The following is a 21,142-nucleotide window of genomic DNA, read 5'->3' as shown; positions in this document are numbered from 1 at the left end:
AATGCCCTCAACTTTACGTTCACCTAATTTCATTTAAATTAGAACAAATTTACTAAAGTTATTGTGTATCAAACTATCCTCTGATAGTTCAGCTTAAAAACATCGAAATGCCGGGACGTGCCCCTAGCCAGCCGTGTGTTCAAAGTTGAATCTAAGAACTTCACTTCGCTTCGCTCGCTCGTTCGACTATACCTACTGTGAAATTAGCACCTCTGATGTGATGCCGACGCATAGTGACAATAAAAACACTGATAAGGATTTGCGACCTGACCACTATTGTTTGGCGTAGGTAAATACAATAGGTTTATGAGAAGAGCGGTGTGCATGAGTAGTGGGGCACATTATTTTATCATTTAGCGACCCTAAATCAGGCTTTAGTCGGTTTCTAATATCGTAACCGTGTGCTTCGTGTTATTTATATAAGTACTCTGCCCGATATTGTTAAAAACTTGACGACCTGCTTACGTGACCCTGGATTTTGATTGCATACGGTTTGGACTTTTGTGCGACAGAGAGAGTTGAATAACGACCGCGGATGTGTTTACGGACTTTGATCAAGCGAAAATGTTTCGGCCATTCCGCCCATGGGAAACTCCAGGGCCATCTTCAGTAAACAGACTTAGTCCACCCGCAGTTCCACGGATACCGAGGAAGCATTTGCACCCTGCAACTCCCTATTGCTATTTTGGACGTTTATGTCCAGGTTTGTGCAGAAAGCGAAGATAATGCAACATAAATAATGTTAATTTTAATTTATGTAAATATGTAAATTTATTATACTTATGTATATATTTTTACCTTTAATGCATGTTTTATTTATTTGATGATTTATGATTTATAATTGTTAAAAGATTTTTTTTTTGTAATTGTAAGACAATGATTTATTTAATTTTATTTAGTGTTTTTATGTAATTTAGCTGTCTTTTTCTTGCTTTCCCAACTTTATTTGCAACAATAATCATTTTCAATTGTAATATTTTATTTTTGTTGAAGGTTTATATAGGTGAACCAGGATCTATTGAGGGTGCGCCATGTTACGGAAATTTGTTGGTACTAATTTCTAGCAATGGCAACAATTTTAATAATAGACAACATCTACCCTATATGATAGTTGTCAATATTGACAATGTAAACATTGCTTTGTCTAGTTTCGTGTGAATTATTATTAGACTGCAATAATCATGCCGAAAGTTTTAGATTTTACAGAGAAAAAAGTTGTAAATAGTGTATATAGTTATTTATTGGAAAAAAAACGTGCGGGAGAGAAATTTCTTCCATTAGAAAACATAACGAAATTAGCATCTGAATTGACGGGTAAGTTTCAAACTTATGGACAAATTTCACTATAGTCAGGTCGTCACGATTTGGTTGATGTCTTGTAATAATTTGATTTGTGTATTAGGTGTATTGCATGCATCGGTATCACGGATTGCTAGCGAAGGGCGTAAGGGCGGAATTAAACGACCAAACCTAAAAAAAAAGAAAACAAAAAAGAAAATAGATTTGGATGATATTCACGCAATTCATTTTATCTAAATCGAGTCAGCCATTTAAGCGTAAAAACCGAAGCAATATCCAAACATCAAACTTCGCACTTATTAAAGTTGTCGGAATAAAACAAAAATCATCTGCCAATTTCCATTGTCCCCACTGTACAAATTGTTGCTATATAAAATTCATAACGAGCGCCCTCTTGACAATACTCCCAAAGTTCTGGTTTACCTATAATTATAAGAAAGAAATTGATTATATCTGATTTTTTATGACACGATTTTATCTAGTAGTAAGTACGTATAACTTTATATACCTACACGGAAAAATGTTGATTATACCTATGTTAAACTTATTAATCTTAAATTTACATTGTTACCTTAGATTTTGTTATATAACAAATATACAACGCTTTATCATAAATAACCGTGTTTCATTTTTAACACCACACTAAGTATCAAAATAATATGAGTGCCGTATCGCTTCGGGGCGGTCTATCCTCCTACACTACCAAAACGTAATATCTAGAATATCAGTGACATTAAATTTGAACCTTAATACTATGACGACACCGGTTGTTTTTCTCGAGCTAGCGGCTGTGCGATAATAGAGACAATGGCCTTTGTTTGAAAGATTATGGTTCGAAGCGAAAAGTTCACCTCAGAAGAGCCATACTATAACACCTAAAATAGCGCGGGTAATAAAACAAAAAAAAAATTGAGCGGGGTATAGGTACTTAAGTAGGTAGGTAGGTAGGTAGTAAAGTAGTGCCGGACCGAAACCGGATTATTTGCTGAAACCAAAACCAAATTTTCGCTTTTGCTCTAATTTAATCTGAAATCTGAATGACCATGTTTTGAAATCATGAGTTTTAGATATTATAACGTGATGTACCATTGTATCATTATGAGGAATATATACAGTCACCTGCAATAATATGTTACTCTTCAAAGGCCGCAAAAATATGTGACACGTTCTTATGGTTCTACAAATAAGATCGTGTCAGATTTTTTGCGGCCTTCGCTGTGTAACATATTATTGCAGGTGACTGTACTTCCTCCGTACCTGCAATTATTACAACATTTCTCTAAGATTTCCTTCATTTTCATTAAACCAATCATATTACTAACTAACCATTTACAAACCCATAGAAAATACCCAATTAAGTACAAGACCACTGATTACGAAAACCGCAGCAACGAAGTGATTCAAAAAGATCCTATATTTAGAGCTCGTCGCTCCGCTTAAGATTCTTTATAGCTGAGTGGACTAATAGCGTCAAACGCTACGCATGTAGAGCATAATTACTTTGAGTTTCTCTCGCCTACATCCTGCTTTCTTTGGTATAAACATAATCGAAAAGACTTGACTCACTGCCCGATTCGAATTTTAGTCATTCGATCTGTTTCCGATATGATCATATGATACTGGCCCCGTAGACAACATGCCAATCGCTAATGCTACGTAGGGAACGAAACGCAACTGTCACTGTCACACTAATATTGAAGAGTAATAGAGAGGCACAAAGCGATACGATATGGCGAAGCGATAGCGATTGTCACCTTGGCTAGGCCGGCAAATCTGTCAATGTCAAAAGTGACGGTTTTTGTTGAAGAAATGTCACTTTTGACACTTACAGATCAGTATCATATCGGAAACCGATCGAATAACTAAAATTTGAATTGGGCAGGCATTGTAAACTCGCTCTGTGTCAAAAGTGATGGTTTTGGTTGAAGAAATGTCACGTTTGACACTGACAGATCAGTATCATAATATATCGGGAACAGATGGAATAACTAAAATTTGAATCGGGTAGTCATTATAAACTCGCTCTGGGTTCTGTTGTAATAAGTAGCGGCAGTTATATTGCTTTGGAGCATATCGAATAGACGCCAGTAGTTATAGAGTTGGTCATCGATCATTTTATTTATAGTTGTCATCATGTAAAACATATTATGGAGAACATAATTATTTGGAAGTTATACAGAGTGGTTATATTCACCCCTCAGAGAAGTGAGAGTGAGAGGACACGAACTTACGGGCCTTAATTACTGTAAGAACATTACGGCCCAAAGAATCTGTAATTTTCTGTATTCAACGGGCATTGGTAATGAACTTTAAAGGGCCGCCGTCACAATAGATCAATACTGGTCGATGCGGCACCCAAAGGCCCAATACCACCCCAATAATAATAAATAATACTGTACGAAGAGTCATCCTGTATGTCATTCAACACCTAATTTTCCTCACGTTCAACAAATACTTTCGCATGTTCATCGGAAATTTGACACTGTCACTGGAGAAATTTGCTTTTCTACTCAAACAGTGGTGTTTGGTTAGCACATTAGCTCCATTTTATTAAGTCGGTTAGCGTATGGGTAGTAGATTTACGTAATGATTTCACTGTTCACTGACACTACTATACCACAGAAGAAATAATAGTACTAGGTACAGAAGACTCACTCTCTAACAAAATGCGTCTGTTACGAACAGCACAGATATGGCCGCTAGGTGGCGACAGAGCCACGCGCGGCGCGCAGCTTATGGCTAGCCGCCAAAATTGGTGTGGAACTTTTTGTTGAAAAACGCTTTTTAAAAAATAGTAAAAATTATAACTTAAACCAAAATAATGTAGGGTCAGTTGTCGAACATTGAAACAATCGTACACAGTGAAACTTTGCGATATCTCGGAAACTAGGTGTTATCAGCTAGTGCCGTCTGTCAAGCAAAGGCAGGCTCAAGGACCCCCAGCACCTCCCCAATACGCGAGCGCGCCTCGGAGAAGGAGCACGTTGCTACGAGCGTTATTGTGAATTCGTGTGACAAAAGTAATATTTTTCATTTATGTTTCGCAATTTTTTACCAAGATAGAGAGTCTAATTTGGCGTTATTTAATTTTTTGTTGTGTTCTATGTGTATTAAAGTTACTTTGGAGCTAAATATTTTTAAATTTCTTTCACTCTTTGGTGCAGTTTTTTTTTATTGTTTCAAAAAACACCCCCTAGTCTCACAATGAAACATATTTATGTAGTAAACAATGAAACATGATGTTCACTGAACACCAGTATTAGTACACAATGAAACAAACTCATTATTTTTTAATTAATTAAAGACTATGTGCGAAATTTGTGAAACTAAAATACCATGAAAATTGATAATAATTTGTCTATCATATGACAAAATATGAGATACTTAACTTTAGAAATGGCTGAGATAGGATAATTTATATGTTGAATGTTTCATTGATGGCAAGGTTAAGGTCACATGTCTAACATTGAAACAGTCGTTTATAATCACTATGTTGCAAGAAAGTGAATGATATCAAGCATGGAGATGCTTAAAACCTTCCCGCGTCCACCTAGTTGGCAATCATGCTCCGTGGACATAAAAGGCGCCGTTCTCGCAGCATGCCGTAAGTGCCGACCAGATTTTCGATTCACAATGAAACTTAGGTGTGCGTACAATGAAACAAGTCTTTCGCTTTTAGATATTTCAGCAATCTTATAACGATTCCATATTTTGGAAACCTTTTAAATAACAAATTTCAGCCTACCACTATGTTCTCCTTTCCTTTCTCATTAATTGATTGAAAGGATGTATGTATTAATGTAACTTATTTATTACAACGTTTCAATGTTTATTAAGGATGTTTCATGGTAGACTATATATATTACATCTGTTTCATTGAAAACATGCACAAGTACACAATGAAACAAAACTCATTTTTCAAAAAAAGCTTTATAATACAGAATCTGTTAAAAATAAGTAGAAACCAAGAACGCCATATGATAGCCAAATAAATTGTTTATCTTCATACGAAATATCACACTCGTAACTTTAAAAACACCAGAGATAGGAAGGCTTAAACTTTTAGTGTTTCATTGATCAACAACTAACCCTAAATGAACACATATTTTTATTATCCAGGCGCTATAAAGGGGCCCACTAATTAACAGTCCGCCGGACGACATCAGCCTGTCAGTTAAAACAAAAAGTTGACAGTTCCGAACAGCTGACAGGCCGCTACCGTCCGGCGGACAATATACAATATTAGCACTTACAAAATACACATTGGCAGCAAAACGCTCGAGATACTCGTATACACACAAACGAGTATCTTATTGAGAACACACTCCTACTGCTGTAAATCATCACGTACTACGCCTAATTTGCATGTATACCATAAAGTAAAAGTGAAAGTCACACATATTTGTTTATCAAAGAATCGAACTCGCACTCATGACGCATTTCGTTCACTCTCACCGTCCGAACCGAGTCTGAACACGAATTAAGGTGCGACCACACCACACACCTGACACACCACACCGCTGCTTAAAAACGGTGACGGTACGGAATCGCAGTGACGCACCGTAAGCGTACCGTTTTTACCGCACACAGCTGCTTAATAGTGGTAACACACTATCGCACTTTAAAACACGACGACAGTGCGTAATCGCAGTGACGTGTCGTACCTAAATGTCACGATTTTATCGCATACGCTCCTAGTAAAACCGTATCCGCACCGTCGACGTGTGGATGGCACGCAATAAAACGGTACGCGTACGATACGTCACTGCGATTCCGTACCGTCACCGTTTTTAAACAGCGGTGTGGTCGCACCTTTATGTAGGAACGGTCCGCAGGTGTCAAAGAAGGTCATGTTTAGTGGATCATGCCAATGATATGTTTAATGGCCGTTCTGACTTTGAAGTGGGAATTGGGAATATATATGCGATGTAGTGGGCAAAAACAAACGGGTTTTCCCTATTTAACTTCCCAGTCAGCATCAAAATTTGCGGATCAGACTACGCGTCAAAAGTATCTACCATTCTCTAATAACTTAGCGAAAAGGTATATATATGTCTCTATATGTAGATCACCAAGTTACATAACTAGACTGATGACCCCACAGTCAAACTCATTGTAGAGTTAGTAGAGTCCTGCGAGGCTATGACTATATTTAAGAATAACACTCTGTACACATATTTAATTACACAAACGGGTCTACCGCGATATAGTTGTCATAGTTTTTACCTTAAATTCCGACGTTTCAGCCGAGTTGCACCTTTGAGTTGTTTGTGTAATTAAATATGTGTACAAAACGCGAGTTTAATGTGTCATATGTTTGGCTGCGAGGTTTGGTATGCGTACTAAGGTGTTGGGATTATTGTAAATAAAAATGTAGACTCCGGAAAAATAATTACTCTATTTAACACTACTCAAAAACTAAACTAACAGAAATTACAATATTTAACTAGTAGTAGGAGTAGGGAGCGATATAAAATCAAACTCGACCTGTGATAATAAAGGTACGAGACAACTCGACGAGTTGACGTCTAACTCAGAACTATCTCTAACTCCCCGCGATTCCGATGACCATAACTCTGCAGGTAAGCATCAGGCTCATCGGGATAGCGGTACAGGACCAATAACGGTTTGCACATGCCGGGTCCTAGCGTTTCTCACGCTGGCTACAAATTAGTTTATTACTTAAGTTTACAATAGGTATTCCGACACCGACAAAGAAATAAAACAAAGATGGACAAACAAAGAGTCAGTGCCGACAAGGAAAAGGAAATGCATTTTACAATACTTTTACAAGATTATTCCTAACAAAGAAACAAAGTTACCGTTACGAATGCTATGCACATTGCGTATAACGGGAAAAGCTAAAATTTAATTTATTTGATTATTTATTTAATATCATCTAAGCTTGGGCGAATGTAGGACGCAGTCCCTACATATGTATAGTAACACTGTATTTTATTAAATAAATTAAATAATAATAAAATATTCTCTAATTTTGGGTACCGAAAAGACTAATAAAACCTAAGTCTGCGTGTGATTCAACGGATTCAACTACGGGTGACTAAAGGCTTTCATGATTTCTCCTAATTTTCCCTATCCCCACAGGGCGATGTCCAGAAAGCACGATCACGAGGGCGGGGGCATCGACAGCATAACCATCTCCACGGGCGGGCAAGACAAAAAGAAGATGAAAAAGAAAAAGCAGAAGCCCCCAAAAATCCACCTGGTCCACCCCATGATGATGCAGGAGATGGAACCCAAAGGTCGGGCGTTCGGGCGGACCCAGTCCTGGGTCATAGGAGAGAATGCCACGAGGAAGGCCAGGGGAATGATGGAAGATGTCTTGGGCATGGGGGATAAGGCGTTGGACGCCGTGGCCGAGCATGCCATGAAGAGTGATGAGACTGAAGATGGCATTGCGGATAAGAGTGGAGTCGAAGGTTGGTGGTGGTTGCATGTACTTTAGATTGTAGATGTTTGTTCTGAGCCATATTCGTGGAAATTTTTTGTCAAGGTAGCAGAAGGTAGAAAGTGTTTCCAGCTAGGTGGAAGCATAATATGCCAAATACGAGTAACCGAAAATGCTATCGAAAAATTACTGCTAAACCAACCGTAATTCGTTTACGAAAATCCGATTGAAACGCTGTTTAAAAATTAGTAGTTTGTGTTGACATTTCCACACTTTGTCATGCAAATGATGCAACGTTTATGCAGAGTAAGATTGACCCGACTCACACATTTTAGATTAGTTTTTAAACTATTGAAAAATGTTGCTGCGTAAGTATGATAAAACACACAATATTTAAGTAGTTAAGTTCTTCAGCCAAGAATTCATTCAATTAAAAACATAGCTGACGAGGAAACGAGTTAATACATTAAAAGATAATTGACTAGGTAATGCCATCATAAACACAATGAATAACACAAAACACAATATAATTGGGATATAACTAATAGTTAAGTATATAATTTCAGGAACAGATCAACTTTGAACAATACTGGTAAATACATTGAAAATGAATTTGAATGCACGTATGATATGCATCTTGACTTGCATTGCATGTAATAAATACTCGTTAATATGTAATAAAAAATGAAATATGCATTTAGTGCATGTAGTTATATTCTTCTATATTTTATTTGTATCTATAGCAATTTCACGAAAAAAAAAGATTAGATTTTTTTAACTATTTCATTTTATGTAATCATGTCACCAAAATATCAATGTCACGGAACCAAAACTAGTGGTATTGCTATAATAGGACTTGTCTCGAGAACATAATATGTTTTCAATTATTGAAAAGTAGATGGCGCTCTATAACCCCGTATCTTACATGATAATGAGTTTGTCAAACGCTAACTTACTACGTTTTTTTTAGCATCAGAAAAAGAGTAAACAATCTTGATCTGTCTTTTGAAATACGTTTTCAAAAAATAGTAAGTAGGTAACTAGTGTTTTTCAATAAAAAATACCGGTCAAGATCGCTTACCTTCTTTCTAATGCTAAAAAAACGTATATACTTAAACGAAAATAAAACGAAAACTCAACAATAATTCTATAATAGCTCATTTTGTCTAGTGAGAAATAGTATATTTTATAAATATTAATACGGTGCTAAATAAGAAAGCATCTACTTAGTGAAATCTTGTCCATTTCAAATGCATTTGAAATTCGCATGAGCATGCAAAATGCATCATATTTATCATTAAACTGCATTTTATAGACGTTAAATTATAACGATTTTTTAATTAAAATTGCCCGCAGACTTTTATTATACGATTGTGAAATGTATAATTAATATTCGAGATTCTTAACGATGAATAAATTAAGTAGTCATTGGATTTCACATCCGTGTGTAAAAGCTATATTTCTAAACAGTCTAGATTTTTTAGAGAAATTATGCAAATTGAGTTTCATAAAATCATTATACGAGTATGACCATTAGAGGAATAACACTTCATTATATTTGTGATATTTATTTACCGATTTCAAGAAGGTTCTGTATTCGTTTGGGGCTATTTTTTTATTAGTTAGAATGCAGGTATGACTATGTAAAAATAATCCTATCAATATGACAATTGACGCATCGCATTTGCATTGACAAAAAATATGGTTGTCTGTAAAGTCGGTTTACGGACGATAATTTTGCGTGATAATGATAACGTCATAAGAAAACATTGACGAAAAATTGCATTTAAACGTTACCATGGAGATCTGTCCACAACGTGACCATGGAGATATGTCCACAACGTGACACTTATTCGTGCATGATACCGGTGTTCATCGATTTATAAGACGTTATCACGTCAAAAAACGTTTAACAACTGCTTTTAGATCACTTATTACAAAAACATATATAAATGGATAGATTTTTTGACAGACATAAAGACTTGGCCACACAGGCTACGCGTAGCCAGCGGGACGCGTTGAGTGCATGCATGCGCGCGTGCGTGTGACCAAGCCTTTACTTTTCGTTATCTGTGGCATAGAGAAAAAATACATAGATTGCTCACTCCATTCTGGTACCAAAAAGACTATTATTTTCAGTGTCGACATCTAGCGTCGAAAAGCGGAATTATCAGTACTGCTACATCTATTGTCAAGTAGCAGTACTTCCGCTACTGGATGCTAGATGTCGACACTGAAAATAATAGTCTTTTTGGTACCAAAACTGATGTATGGAGTGAGCACTCTTGTCTTACTATATTTATCTATGTCTGAGGTTCGTCTTCTATAATATTCTTCTAATTTTAGAGCAAAGAGGCAAAAAGAAGAAGAAGAAGAAGGCCATCCTGAAGCTGCTGATCCTCGGAGCCGTGCTCAAAGCCAAGATCGGGACACTGTTGCAAATTCTGTCCTTCAAGTTGCAGGTACTTGTTTATTTAATTAATAACTGCGTTCTACTGATGGGCATAGTCCTCCCCCTTTTGATTTCCAATTTTCCACTCGTTTTGATAACCTCTTAGCGCTGGCGGTACACCGCAAAATTCAGTAAAATGCTGCAAATGGTGTTAAAGGTATGAAAATCGGTACGATTGATCTTTAGGACATTTGAAACAATTTGACCCGAAGCACCAACAAATAAAATAAGTGTACCGCGAACAAAGTTTGTGCGGTACACTAAAAAACGAGAGGAGTTATGACGTCATCTTTTTTTGTATGGAATTTAAAATAAATTGTTTAGAAACCTATCGTAGGGCTTTCTGACCCAATTCTAAAAATAGATCACATCATTACATAACAGTAATTTATTTTAAATTATAATAAAAATAATTTTCAAAACATACCAAGTTTGGGCTTCTCCAGATAAAATACTGTTCATATCAGTATTTTTTTGTAAAATATACCTCAAATTATACATAATATCCTCATATCTAACCCTAATAAAGCAATTTTGAAAATATTTACACTTAGTATTTCTTTTAGTTTTTCAGATTTACAATTTTTTTTGAGCAATTGGACAAATGACAAATATGTTGACGGTTTTATCTCAACCGCACGGCGTATACATCGACTACCGTGAAGTCTTGTCAGTTGATAGTTACACGCATGGTCACACAAGAAAGTGGATGAACGATAGCCGATGAGTTTTATGGACATAAGCAGTAAAATTACTAGGCCGTACAAGACGTGAGACATTTATGGCGATAAATGTCGATCATCGTTTAAAGAGGGCGTGACATGATCAATTTCAATGAATAGTGTGACAAATGTTTATAAAATTATTGACAATTTCAACTGAAACAGCATGCAACTTAAATCGATGTTCTTGGACCCGTTATATTTGTACGGAACCAGCGTGGCTCACTCCGCGATTTCGATTACAAGTAGGTACATGCGGCCCACACCAATTTTGGTGTCTAGCCATAGTAGTTGCCGCGCACGACTACGGAACGGACGCCTGCTCACGCTTGCGCCACCTAGCGGTCATATCTGCCGTAATAGACGCGTTTTGTTAGAGATGCAATCTGCTGTACCTAGTACTATTATTTATTATGTGACGGAACTTTCGGTAGGCGAGACCAATTCGCATTTGTCCGGTTTTTTTTGCTTTCTACATACTAGTTTTGTAACGCATCTTTATCCTTGTAGGTTAAATTCTTCATCCTGGCGCTGATCGGTCTGGGCATCAACCTGGCGCGGTTCTGGATCGACGTGAAGAAACAGCATCAGTCCCCACAGAAGGTCAGTGCACTTTATTATATTACCTATTGTATAAGAAGTTCCGAAAAGTACATCATAATTGCCTGCACTCACACGATCTCACACAACAAAAATCGAAAAAAAAAACACACGCATAATATACCTACATACACATAAAAAATTTAGAAATTTGTATTATTAGCTTAAGGCGAAACAGGAGCTGAGATTTAAATATTTTAGGTAAATATACCCGTCTCGCTAACGGAAGCGGCTCCTAAAACTAGTGCGATAAGGACAAAGCGAAAAATCCTGCGTAAAAATCTCAAAAATCGAGGTTTCGTACTCGACTGTTTCCTCCTCTAAAACATAACCAATCGTAACCAAATTTGGAAATCTAAATGATTATGAAATTATCTGTATCGGACCGTTTTGCTTTTTAGGCTAATTGATATCAGTTTTGAATACCACGCCTCTCATTGCAGCATAGTCAATTAGGCCATTTTGGCCATTTTTGAAGGGCTCTAGCGCTTTAAAAAACAAAAATATCAGAAAAGGCAAAACGGTCCGACACAGATATTGACAATATTAATCTGTGTTGAAAAAATCATTGCTCTAGCTTCAAAACCCACGGAGGAAACAGTCGAGTACGTTTGTATGGAGAAATGACCACTCCTGTTGGCTCTTAAGTTTTCTTTTTGTATGTAATATCTCTTAAACCTACAACTGTTGCTACGGAGGAGCGGGGCTTCCTGATACAGGTATAATATACTTAATAGAAAGTCCCAATCTGTTACCTAATTAAGTAACATTTATTAATGTAATACAATATTTTCATAATTTTCATTTTCATATTACTAGTGACCCGCCCCGGCTCCGCACGGGTTAACAAATTATACATAAACCTTCCTCTTGGATCACTCTATTTAAAAAAAACCGCATCAAAATCCGTTGCGTAGTTTTAAAGATCTGAGCATAGGTACATAGGGACAGACAGCGGGAAGCGACTTTGTTTTATACTAACGATACAAATTCGAAAAGTAGGAAGTTCGCAACGAGTGGATACATTGAAACACGGTCGAAGGGAGTGTTTAAAATCGACACGAGTTGCGAATTACCTTTTCACACGTGTACGAGTATTGTAGGTACAACGTTTTACAGTACATATGGCCCTTTAAATTTTCGACATACGCACGTATTGTGCTAATTACTGCACCAGGGCGGTAAAGTAGCACCATATGTACTTGAAAGAGCGCGATTTTCGAACAATTCAAATGGAGTGTTGCTAATATACTTACTTTACTCTTTGTTGCTAACCCGCGATTTTTCAAATTTGACACCTTTTTCTACTGACAAGATTTGCTTGACCATGTATACTTAGGAAACCGCGCCACAGTCAAGCACGGAGCGAATACAAATAGAAATTATTTACTGACCTACACTACTTTACTCGCATGATAGAACATACCTATAATTTCAATCCATCGAATGTTCTAGTAGAAATTTGACGAGCCATAGATAATTTGTACAATTGAGTTATTTGAATGTATGTGTTCATTATCGATAAAACGGTAGGATATCTATTTTCAAACCATGTCGAAGGTATTTGAAAGTACGATAACTATAAAATAAAAAAAGCCTATTATGTACCATTATAACATCAGATGGTAGTTAGCACAGAACAAGTAATAAGGTTAGAGTGGCGGTGCGAGCAGGGTACGTGTTGCCGCGGTTTTGAGCAAACGCTCGCATGCTTCTCGCCCGCGCTGAGCGCTCGCCCACAGACTACATATATTAATTACTTTCAATTAATTACTTTATGACCTAACTGACAATAATAATTCAGCCATATGTGAATATTACACTCGCGCACCGAACCCTTAGTGTAGTACAATAATCTTCAGATTAAGAAGCCAGACTTCAAATCTGTCTAAAGGAGGCGTATTCATTCACCACGCACACAAGCTTTTACTACCGTTGCGCGAGTGTTAGTAAATGTGGAGAGGAACGAGCGGCGACACCGGTTCCGATACTAACTGCGCGCGATAGCCATTCTAACCTCTTCAATATGTTCTGTGCGACTTATATTATTAAGTGCTTATGACCATTGTGACTTCGCTGTGATCGTAATCTATTTACGCTTGTGAGAAGCAAACATTAATTTAATAATACCAAAATAATACTTAATTTATCAATACTCTTCTCCTGAAGGGATTCACTTGTTCAAGTTCAAAAGTTTTTGCGTAAAAGTTCAAAAGTTCAAAAGAACTTGTAACTCCTTCAATGGGGTTGGCAACCATTGGCAACTGTCAAACGTTTGCATAGATGGCGCCATCGTAGCTTGCCCCTTTTTCTATGAAAATGAAAATGAAAAAATGAAAAAAGTTTATTGTATAAATTTAGACATACAGTAAATCACGTCCCTGTGTCCTGATCTAGGAAACCCTGTGTTACAGGACCCAGTTTCGTTACTTATACTAGTTTCTTAATCTATATATTGGTAGGTACAAATTGTACAGAGAGTTACACTGTGTGTGTGTGTGTGTGTGTGTGTGTGTTAGTGTGTAAAAATGCATACTATAATATTTATGATAAGGAAGTATTATTTCAATGTTATTATTATAAAATGTATATCTATGTAAGTATTGTAAATATTTAATTAATTATTTTAACACGTTTAGGAGGAGTTCAGTGTCGTGGTAATCTAGTTGAGTAAGCCAATTAGTTAAATACCGTTTGCTAGGAGGTCTCTTTATGGGATGTAGTTTGCAGAATGATTTTTCTATGAGATTTGACTTGTGATAATAAATTATAACTCAAAGAAGTAAGTGTTATTTATTAAAACTCCAAATATCATAAATACTCACGCATGTTTTCGCTTTTCATATCCCACTTAACAACTAATACGAACTCTTAACGGTATTCATATCACGAAAGAAAGTGCTTACTACCGCGACCTTAATCCGTAGATTAAATATAATAATTAACTGCATAAAACATGCGTGTGCGCATATTAATTAGATGAAACTAAGTCTAGCGGATATGATCTCTATTTAATTGTGTTAAGGTTGATTTTAATAGTAGGAAAGTGACGTGGGAAAGAGGGTACGGAGAAGGTGTATGAAGGATGTGTATGTATGGTACGAATATATTTAGGTATACTTAGTCTTAGGATTAGAAAGAAATAAGCATTTGCCTAGGTATGTATTGTTATTGCTTAAATAAGCAGAACTTACGGTTTCAAGAAAAAACTTTCTTTAGAATCTTAAGAAGGGTTCCACCAGTGTGTGGCACACACACACACTGCACTGTTGAAATCTTGCCTTTAGGTTTACTTTGGAAGTAACAAAAGTCAAACCATATAGGTATACAGACACGCAATAGGACACCTAAATAGGTTTATATAAAAAAATACGAGGTATAAGATAAGAACCAGACATCATCAGTAATTTTGTCATTATTTTTAACACGTTCACTGCGGTAGAGGGTGTAAAGCTAAAGACCCCATGCAAAGTACAGTGAATTACGAGTAATTGAATTAATTATTGAAATAAAATGAGATAAAAATGACAATTCCATCGTTCATAATGTTGATACTTACTTGAAAGTTGTCCGGCGACACCGCCACTTTTCACGACAGTCATGTCACGAGATCCCATTATAACAAGTCGAATCGAACTTGCCTCTAGGGCTGCATACCGAAAACACTTAGAGTAAGAACAGCAACCTGTTAACTGATTGGTGAACCTTATGTGTTCGCAATAAGATTCTTTTTCAGTTAAAATAGTGGATAGTGGTCGTTGCATCCTGGCGATGCACCCACGCCGCAGGTCTTGGGGTCGACTGTTGCACTTTCTCTGTATATTATACCTTTATTTATTTATACATATATATTCAGGGGATCTCGGAAACTGCTCTAACGATTTCGATGTGCTATATGGAGGTTTTCGGGGGCGAAAAAACGATCTAGCTAGGTCTTATCTCTGGGAAAACGCGCATTTTTGAGTTTTTGTATGTTTTCCGAGCAAAGCTCGGTCTCCCAGATATTGCATCTTCAAATTAGATTAGGAACTAGTATAATATAATGTTTCTTATTAGCTCACTGGCTTAGGGACAAACTATACGCAACGCAACGCATGACAAAAGTATGTTTCTAAGCATACAAATTTCAGGGTCCAGATTTCATACCGCATTGCGTAGGCTCAGTTTGTACCTAGCTTAAAGCTATGCTACACCCATAGGTGGGTCTCTGTTGTTTTCCCGCATTTTCGTTAGTCATAATTCATTTAATTCAGAAACGCGTCACTTTTCAGGATTGCCATAAAACAAACCTAACCTAACCTATGTATAGGATAGCCTTACGAAAATCTTGAAAAGTTTACGGTCTCAGTTTTATTATTAACTGTTTGTTAATTTAGAGATTCGTAAATTACAAGACAACATTATTGGAAGCCATCTTTATTCGTCTAGTTCCAAATATGAAAAACCAACCATAAACTATTACCATAACGTAACATTCCTCTCCTTAATAAAATTATAACTAACAACTATAACTAAGATTCAATTAGTCTCGACGGAGCCTTGACTATTCGTCCAGACCTCGTCTTATACAAGTCAAAATTTGGTTCCGGAGTATCATTGATTCCAGTATTGCTTTGACTTACTTCACTTGTATCAATGAGCTCCTGATCATCAGTTTCTTCTGCTTCATAAAAGGATTCACAGTCGCTATCATTACTATCATAGTTTATAACATAAGAGTTAGGATTAACAGACTCATTTTCAGTACAATTAGTTGACTCATATTCATTTATGTTACGCAAATGTTGTCTGTTTCTCCTATATTGGCGACCTTGTTCATCCTTTACAATGTAGGAACGAGGGAAGTCAGCCTTATTTACAACACTTCCTTTTTGCCAGCGATCATCAGACATGATACCATTTATTACTTTATACTTTCAGAAGTTAACATGGTGTCAGCACCATGTTTGTTAATTTAGAGATTCGTAAATTACAAGACAACATTATTGGAAGCCATCTTTATTCGTCTAGTTCCAAATATGAAAAACCAACCATAAACTATTACCATAATGTAACATTAACTAGCGACCCGCCCCGGTTTCGCACGGGTTAACAAATTATACATAAAACCTTCCTGCTCATGCTCGCTTAAAAGTCTTTGCTTACGGTGGCGTTGTTGATCGGGTCGCCACTTTCCCGAATGAAGGTTGAGAGAGGCGATGGCTGAGATACGCGTCATACTCGTGAACGGGTGCTGTTTGTGGAGACTGGTCTATTTAAGCTAACACGAGCTATTATATTTAGTAACTTTATTTTTGAGTATAATTACATGGACACACCTCATTCGGTTCTCGTATGCTATTTTATTTTTACTATCATTTTCTTTAATTTAATGAATGTTTTAATTAGGTATACAGGATTTTGACTCTTGGAGACCCTTATACATCTCTAAGGATAATTTGATTAACTACTATATATTGTAATCTTTTAGTTATGATGACACTTAGAGACATTTACATCTCTAAATAATTTTAGATTATAGTTTTTGTATCTTTGTGTTTTTTTTTCAATACTATTGTTATTGCGTTTTTTGTAATTCGACATTTAGAGGCTTTATACATCTCTATGTTAGTTTGATTTGATATTTACGGCTTAGTTGTATTTTATAATTATTGATGTGGGTCAATTTCTGAACACGATTTTTTTTCTGTCCGTGATGAAAATCGCGGGTTAGCATCAGACAATACTTACCAATTTTTTTTTACATAAAGAAGTCACACTTTCACACCGAGTTCCATATGAATTCACTGATTAGTTGGTTTTTAGAGTACACATAAAAATACCTAAAGGCTCAAATTACTACTCCCGTGCCCTGTCCGGAATCTACTTTTGAGCATAATGAAAAATCCTACGAAAAATTCTACATTAGTATCACTAATTTAGTGTCAAATACTTAAACTAGATGATATTTACTATCACTGAGCACATATACTATTAACTTCATTGTGGTAAATAACTCGTGATCGATGTTTAAATTTTGTCCGAGCGCGCGAGTAAAATTTCGTCGGCAAAACTCAAAGGGCTCTGACAGCCGACGTTTGTATTTGAACCGCCTCGTGTCCCGCCTCACCTGTACTGGCAGTATTCGGCTGTCTCTCAAAGCAAGCGGATGTAAGTCAAGCCGCGGCGTGTTCGAGCAAATCGCGTAAGTATTTCGGAATCCGGGTGGGCGACAATTTTTTTCTAATTTCGATGCCCCTTATAAATTTTATTTTCCACATAGCTTTTCAATAGCAATTGTCATATTTAGGAGCCCTTTATGTATCTTTATGTAAGCGATAACATAACAGTTTGGTCAAACACGATTTAAATTTTTGGCGAATTTTTTTATTACGAATTCTAATTTCCGTGCCCTAATTCCCATAACAAATTTACCTAAAACAGCTGATTAAGTGGCACGGGAATTAGAAAGTATTACATATATTGTCAACAAATCTTTTATTGGGGGCACTGTAAGTTAATTGGCAATGTTTACGTCATATTATTATTACTTATATATATTGGCATTGAATATATATTATACTAGCTGTTGCCCGCGACTTCGTACGCGTGGATTTGTATATTGGTGGTTATATATTTCTACATTAGCTTAGAACATTGTGCAGCAAGTGATTGCGGTAGGACGGTTAATCATTTGTTAATTATTAATATTATACAACGCATGAGACTTTGTCTTTCACAACCTACGAAGTTTCAAGCCCCTAACTGAATAAAATTGTCCTCGATATAATCCCTCTAAACCCCCTTAGAAGATTTTCATGTCCTCTATTTAATAAAACCTACTACCTAACTACCTATTTACGAAGTTTGAAGTTCCTAGCTTTAAATAAAATTTGAACCCTATACAAACTTTCAACCCCTTTTTAATCATTTTAGGGGATGATTTTTTAAAAGCTGAAATTATTTTTCTTGTATTCTAATAATATGCCTTTATTATTATTGTTTGGCCTCCATACAAACTTTCAACCCCTTTTTCACCACCTTGGGGGATGAATTTTCAAAAACGCTGAAATAACTTTTCCCGTCTTATAATAATATCCCCATATACAAAGTTTCAAGTCCAACACTCTCAAAAATATTTGATCTCCATACAAACTTTCAACCCCTTTTTCACCACCTTGGGGGATGAATTTTCGAAAACGCAGAAATCAGTTTTCTTGTTTTTTAATTTAGTACCTTTTTACAAAGTTTCAAGGTCCTAGCTTAAAATAAAATTTGCACCCCAGGACAAAGTTTCATCCCCTTTTTTACCCCCTTAGGGGTTGAATTACCTGAAACGTCGCAAGTCCTGTTTTTTGTCATCGGCTATTATGTCTTTCTAAGAAGTTTCAAAGCATTTGTAATGGATTCAAACTATCAACCCCTTTTTAACCCTGTTAGGGGATGAATTTTCAAAAACGCTGAAATTACTTTTCCCGTCTTATAATAATATCCCCATATACAAAGTTTCAAGTCCAACACTCACAAAAATATTTGATCTCCATACAAATTTTCAACCCCTTTTTCACCACCTTGGGGGATGAATTTTCAAAAACGCTGAAATTACTTTTCCCGTCTTATAATAATATCCCCATGTACAAAGTTTCAAGTCCAACACTCTCAAAAATATTTGATCTCCATACAAACTTTCAACTCAACTCAAAAATGCGCGTTTTTCCAGAGATAGATTTAATTTGAACATGTAATCTAAGAATTAATGCACTTTAAAATCCCTTAGTTTTGTCACTGACACAATCACTCACGATCATCATTATTCTAAGGTACTTCTAGCATACCCACAAGTTCCAAATTTGAAACGTAATTAGGTTTAAGCTTTTTAAGCCAATAAAAATCTAATAATACTGCAATATTAGTCACGTTCTAAAGATCTAATAACTGCATAAATAAGTTTGTAATCCTATAGAAATATATGCGATAACAAATTTACCTTTTAGTTCTTACAATTAGTAGGGAAAGTAAAGGTACACTACGATGTACGATGTGAGTATGAATAAAGATGTATATAGTTATGATATGTGTATACATAGTATCAGTATGGTATGGGTATGATTACCTGACAAGAAGGACAGCCTACAAAAAGAGATGGGATCCTATCAAAAACATTACATGTAAAAATAAAAAGATGCAAGTCTCGCAACGCAGTTCTTCTACTACAAAAAAAGTTTTGAGATGTAATGTGAAACCAAGTCGGTTATTTTAGACAATGCCAGGGGGGTATTAAAACCGTAATACTATTAGATACCTTATTAGGGTTCCGTAGCCAAATGGCAAAAAACAGAACCCTTATGGATTCGTCATGTCTGTCTGTCTGTGATAGTCTTACCCCGGTGATAGTCTTACCCCACCTTACCTCATATGTGGTTAAACAATTGTTTGTGTTATGAATTTATGAAGGCAGCATATTCGATTTCTTCAGATTAACTTACACAATAACTTCTTCTCTCTGTGCCCCTATTTATTTCTTAGTATCATTTCCTATACGGCCATAAAGCAGATCATACACCTTGTACCTATCTACATGCAGATACATAATGACACTTTTTAATGAATAGTTTTGTATGTAAGGCGGACATGTTTACGCAACTACTCAAAGTATTGTTTTGAAATATATATATTTTACTAAGAAAGAGAGATTAGTTGCCATTAAAATCAAGGAAACTATTAGTCAAATACGTAGTTTTTAGTGTATCATACTTTCGTAGATTTGTCGTCCGAAACTAAAATTAAAGTAGATAAATATGTTCGATGCCGCTTCAGTATGGTTGAAGTATATTATTGTAGATTAAAATATACATAAATAATAGTTTTAACTACCAAAATAAGCTAAGAAAACAATTCCTGTGCCATGTTCTAATTTCCGTGCTAGTAAAATCTAATTCCCATGGACACACTAATTCCCGTGCCCTGACCAAAATTTTAAATTGAAATAACTTTTATAGTTTTATGAATATTTTTACCCCATAAGAAAATTAATGTTTATTATATTTTTTATCAAATTATCAGCATATTTTTTTTTGTGTAATGTTGGTATTTCAAAATTCCATGGGAATTAGACAAAAATGCTCGTTTGGTGAAATTGACCCATGTGGTTTTTTTTCTTTTGCTGTATGTAAATTCCATATTGACGTGTAAAAGTGCCCTTGTGGCCTATTTGCTGAATAAATGTTGATATTTGATATTTGATCCTCTTGAATCACTCTATCCCTAAAAAACCGAATCAAAATCCGTTGCGTAGTTTTAAAGATCTAAGCATACATACAGAGAGACAGACAGACAGACAGCGGGAAACGACTTTGTTTTATACTATGTAGTGATGATAATATGACAAACAATACATTATGACTAGGGCTTGCAATTCGAATATTCGAATATTCGAATTTGTCGAATATTCGACCTGTTTTGATATTCGAATATTCGGCCGCTCAGGTTTCGAATATTCGAATATTTTTTATTACTATAAAAAAATCTATTTTATCCGCTGTAGTTACAGTTTCTGTGTGTTTTCCGGGTATTTACAGTGAATGAGGAACGGTAGGTACCCAAATACGAAGGAAATAATATTTTTACTATATTCCTCTCGATAGACTTCGTGAATACAGTGAAACCTAACTCAATTTGAAA

The 21,142-nt window shown here is 35.9% G+C and overlaps 1 protein-coding gene across 1 annotated transcript in view; it reads left to right on the top strand.

Moving 5' to 3' along the window:
• Positions 1-21,142, top strand: part of LOC134659237 (uncharacterized) — a 48,566-nt gene that overhangs the window by 16,978 nt on the left and 10,446 nt on the right. Inside the window, exons 3-5 of the mRNA XM_063514876.1 lie at positions 7,405-7,739; positions 10,055-10,170; positions 11,393-11,485. Of these exons, the coding sequence (XP_063370946.1) occupies positions 7,405-7,739; positions 10,055-10,170; positions 11,393-11,485 (544 nt within the window). The remainder of the gene's footprint in view (positions 1-7,404; positions 7,740-10,054; positions 10,171-11,392; positions 11,486-21,142) is intronic.

Source organism: Cydia amplana, chromosome 24 (genome assembly GCF_948474715.1).
Source record: "Cydia amplana chromosome 24, ilCydAmpl1.1, whole genome shotgun sequence".
NCBI classification, from domain to species: domain Eukaryota; kingdom Metazoa; phylum Arthropoda; class Insecta; order Lepidoptera; family Tortricidae; genus Cydia; species Cydia amplana.
The sequence above is the reverse complement of the archived record's forward strand: the minus strand, read 5'-3'. Positions and strand labels throughout refer to the sequence as shown.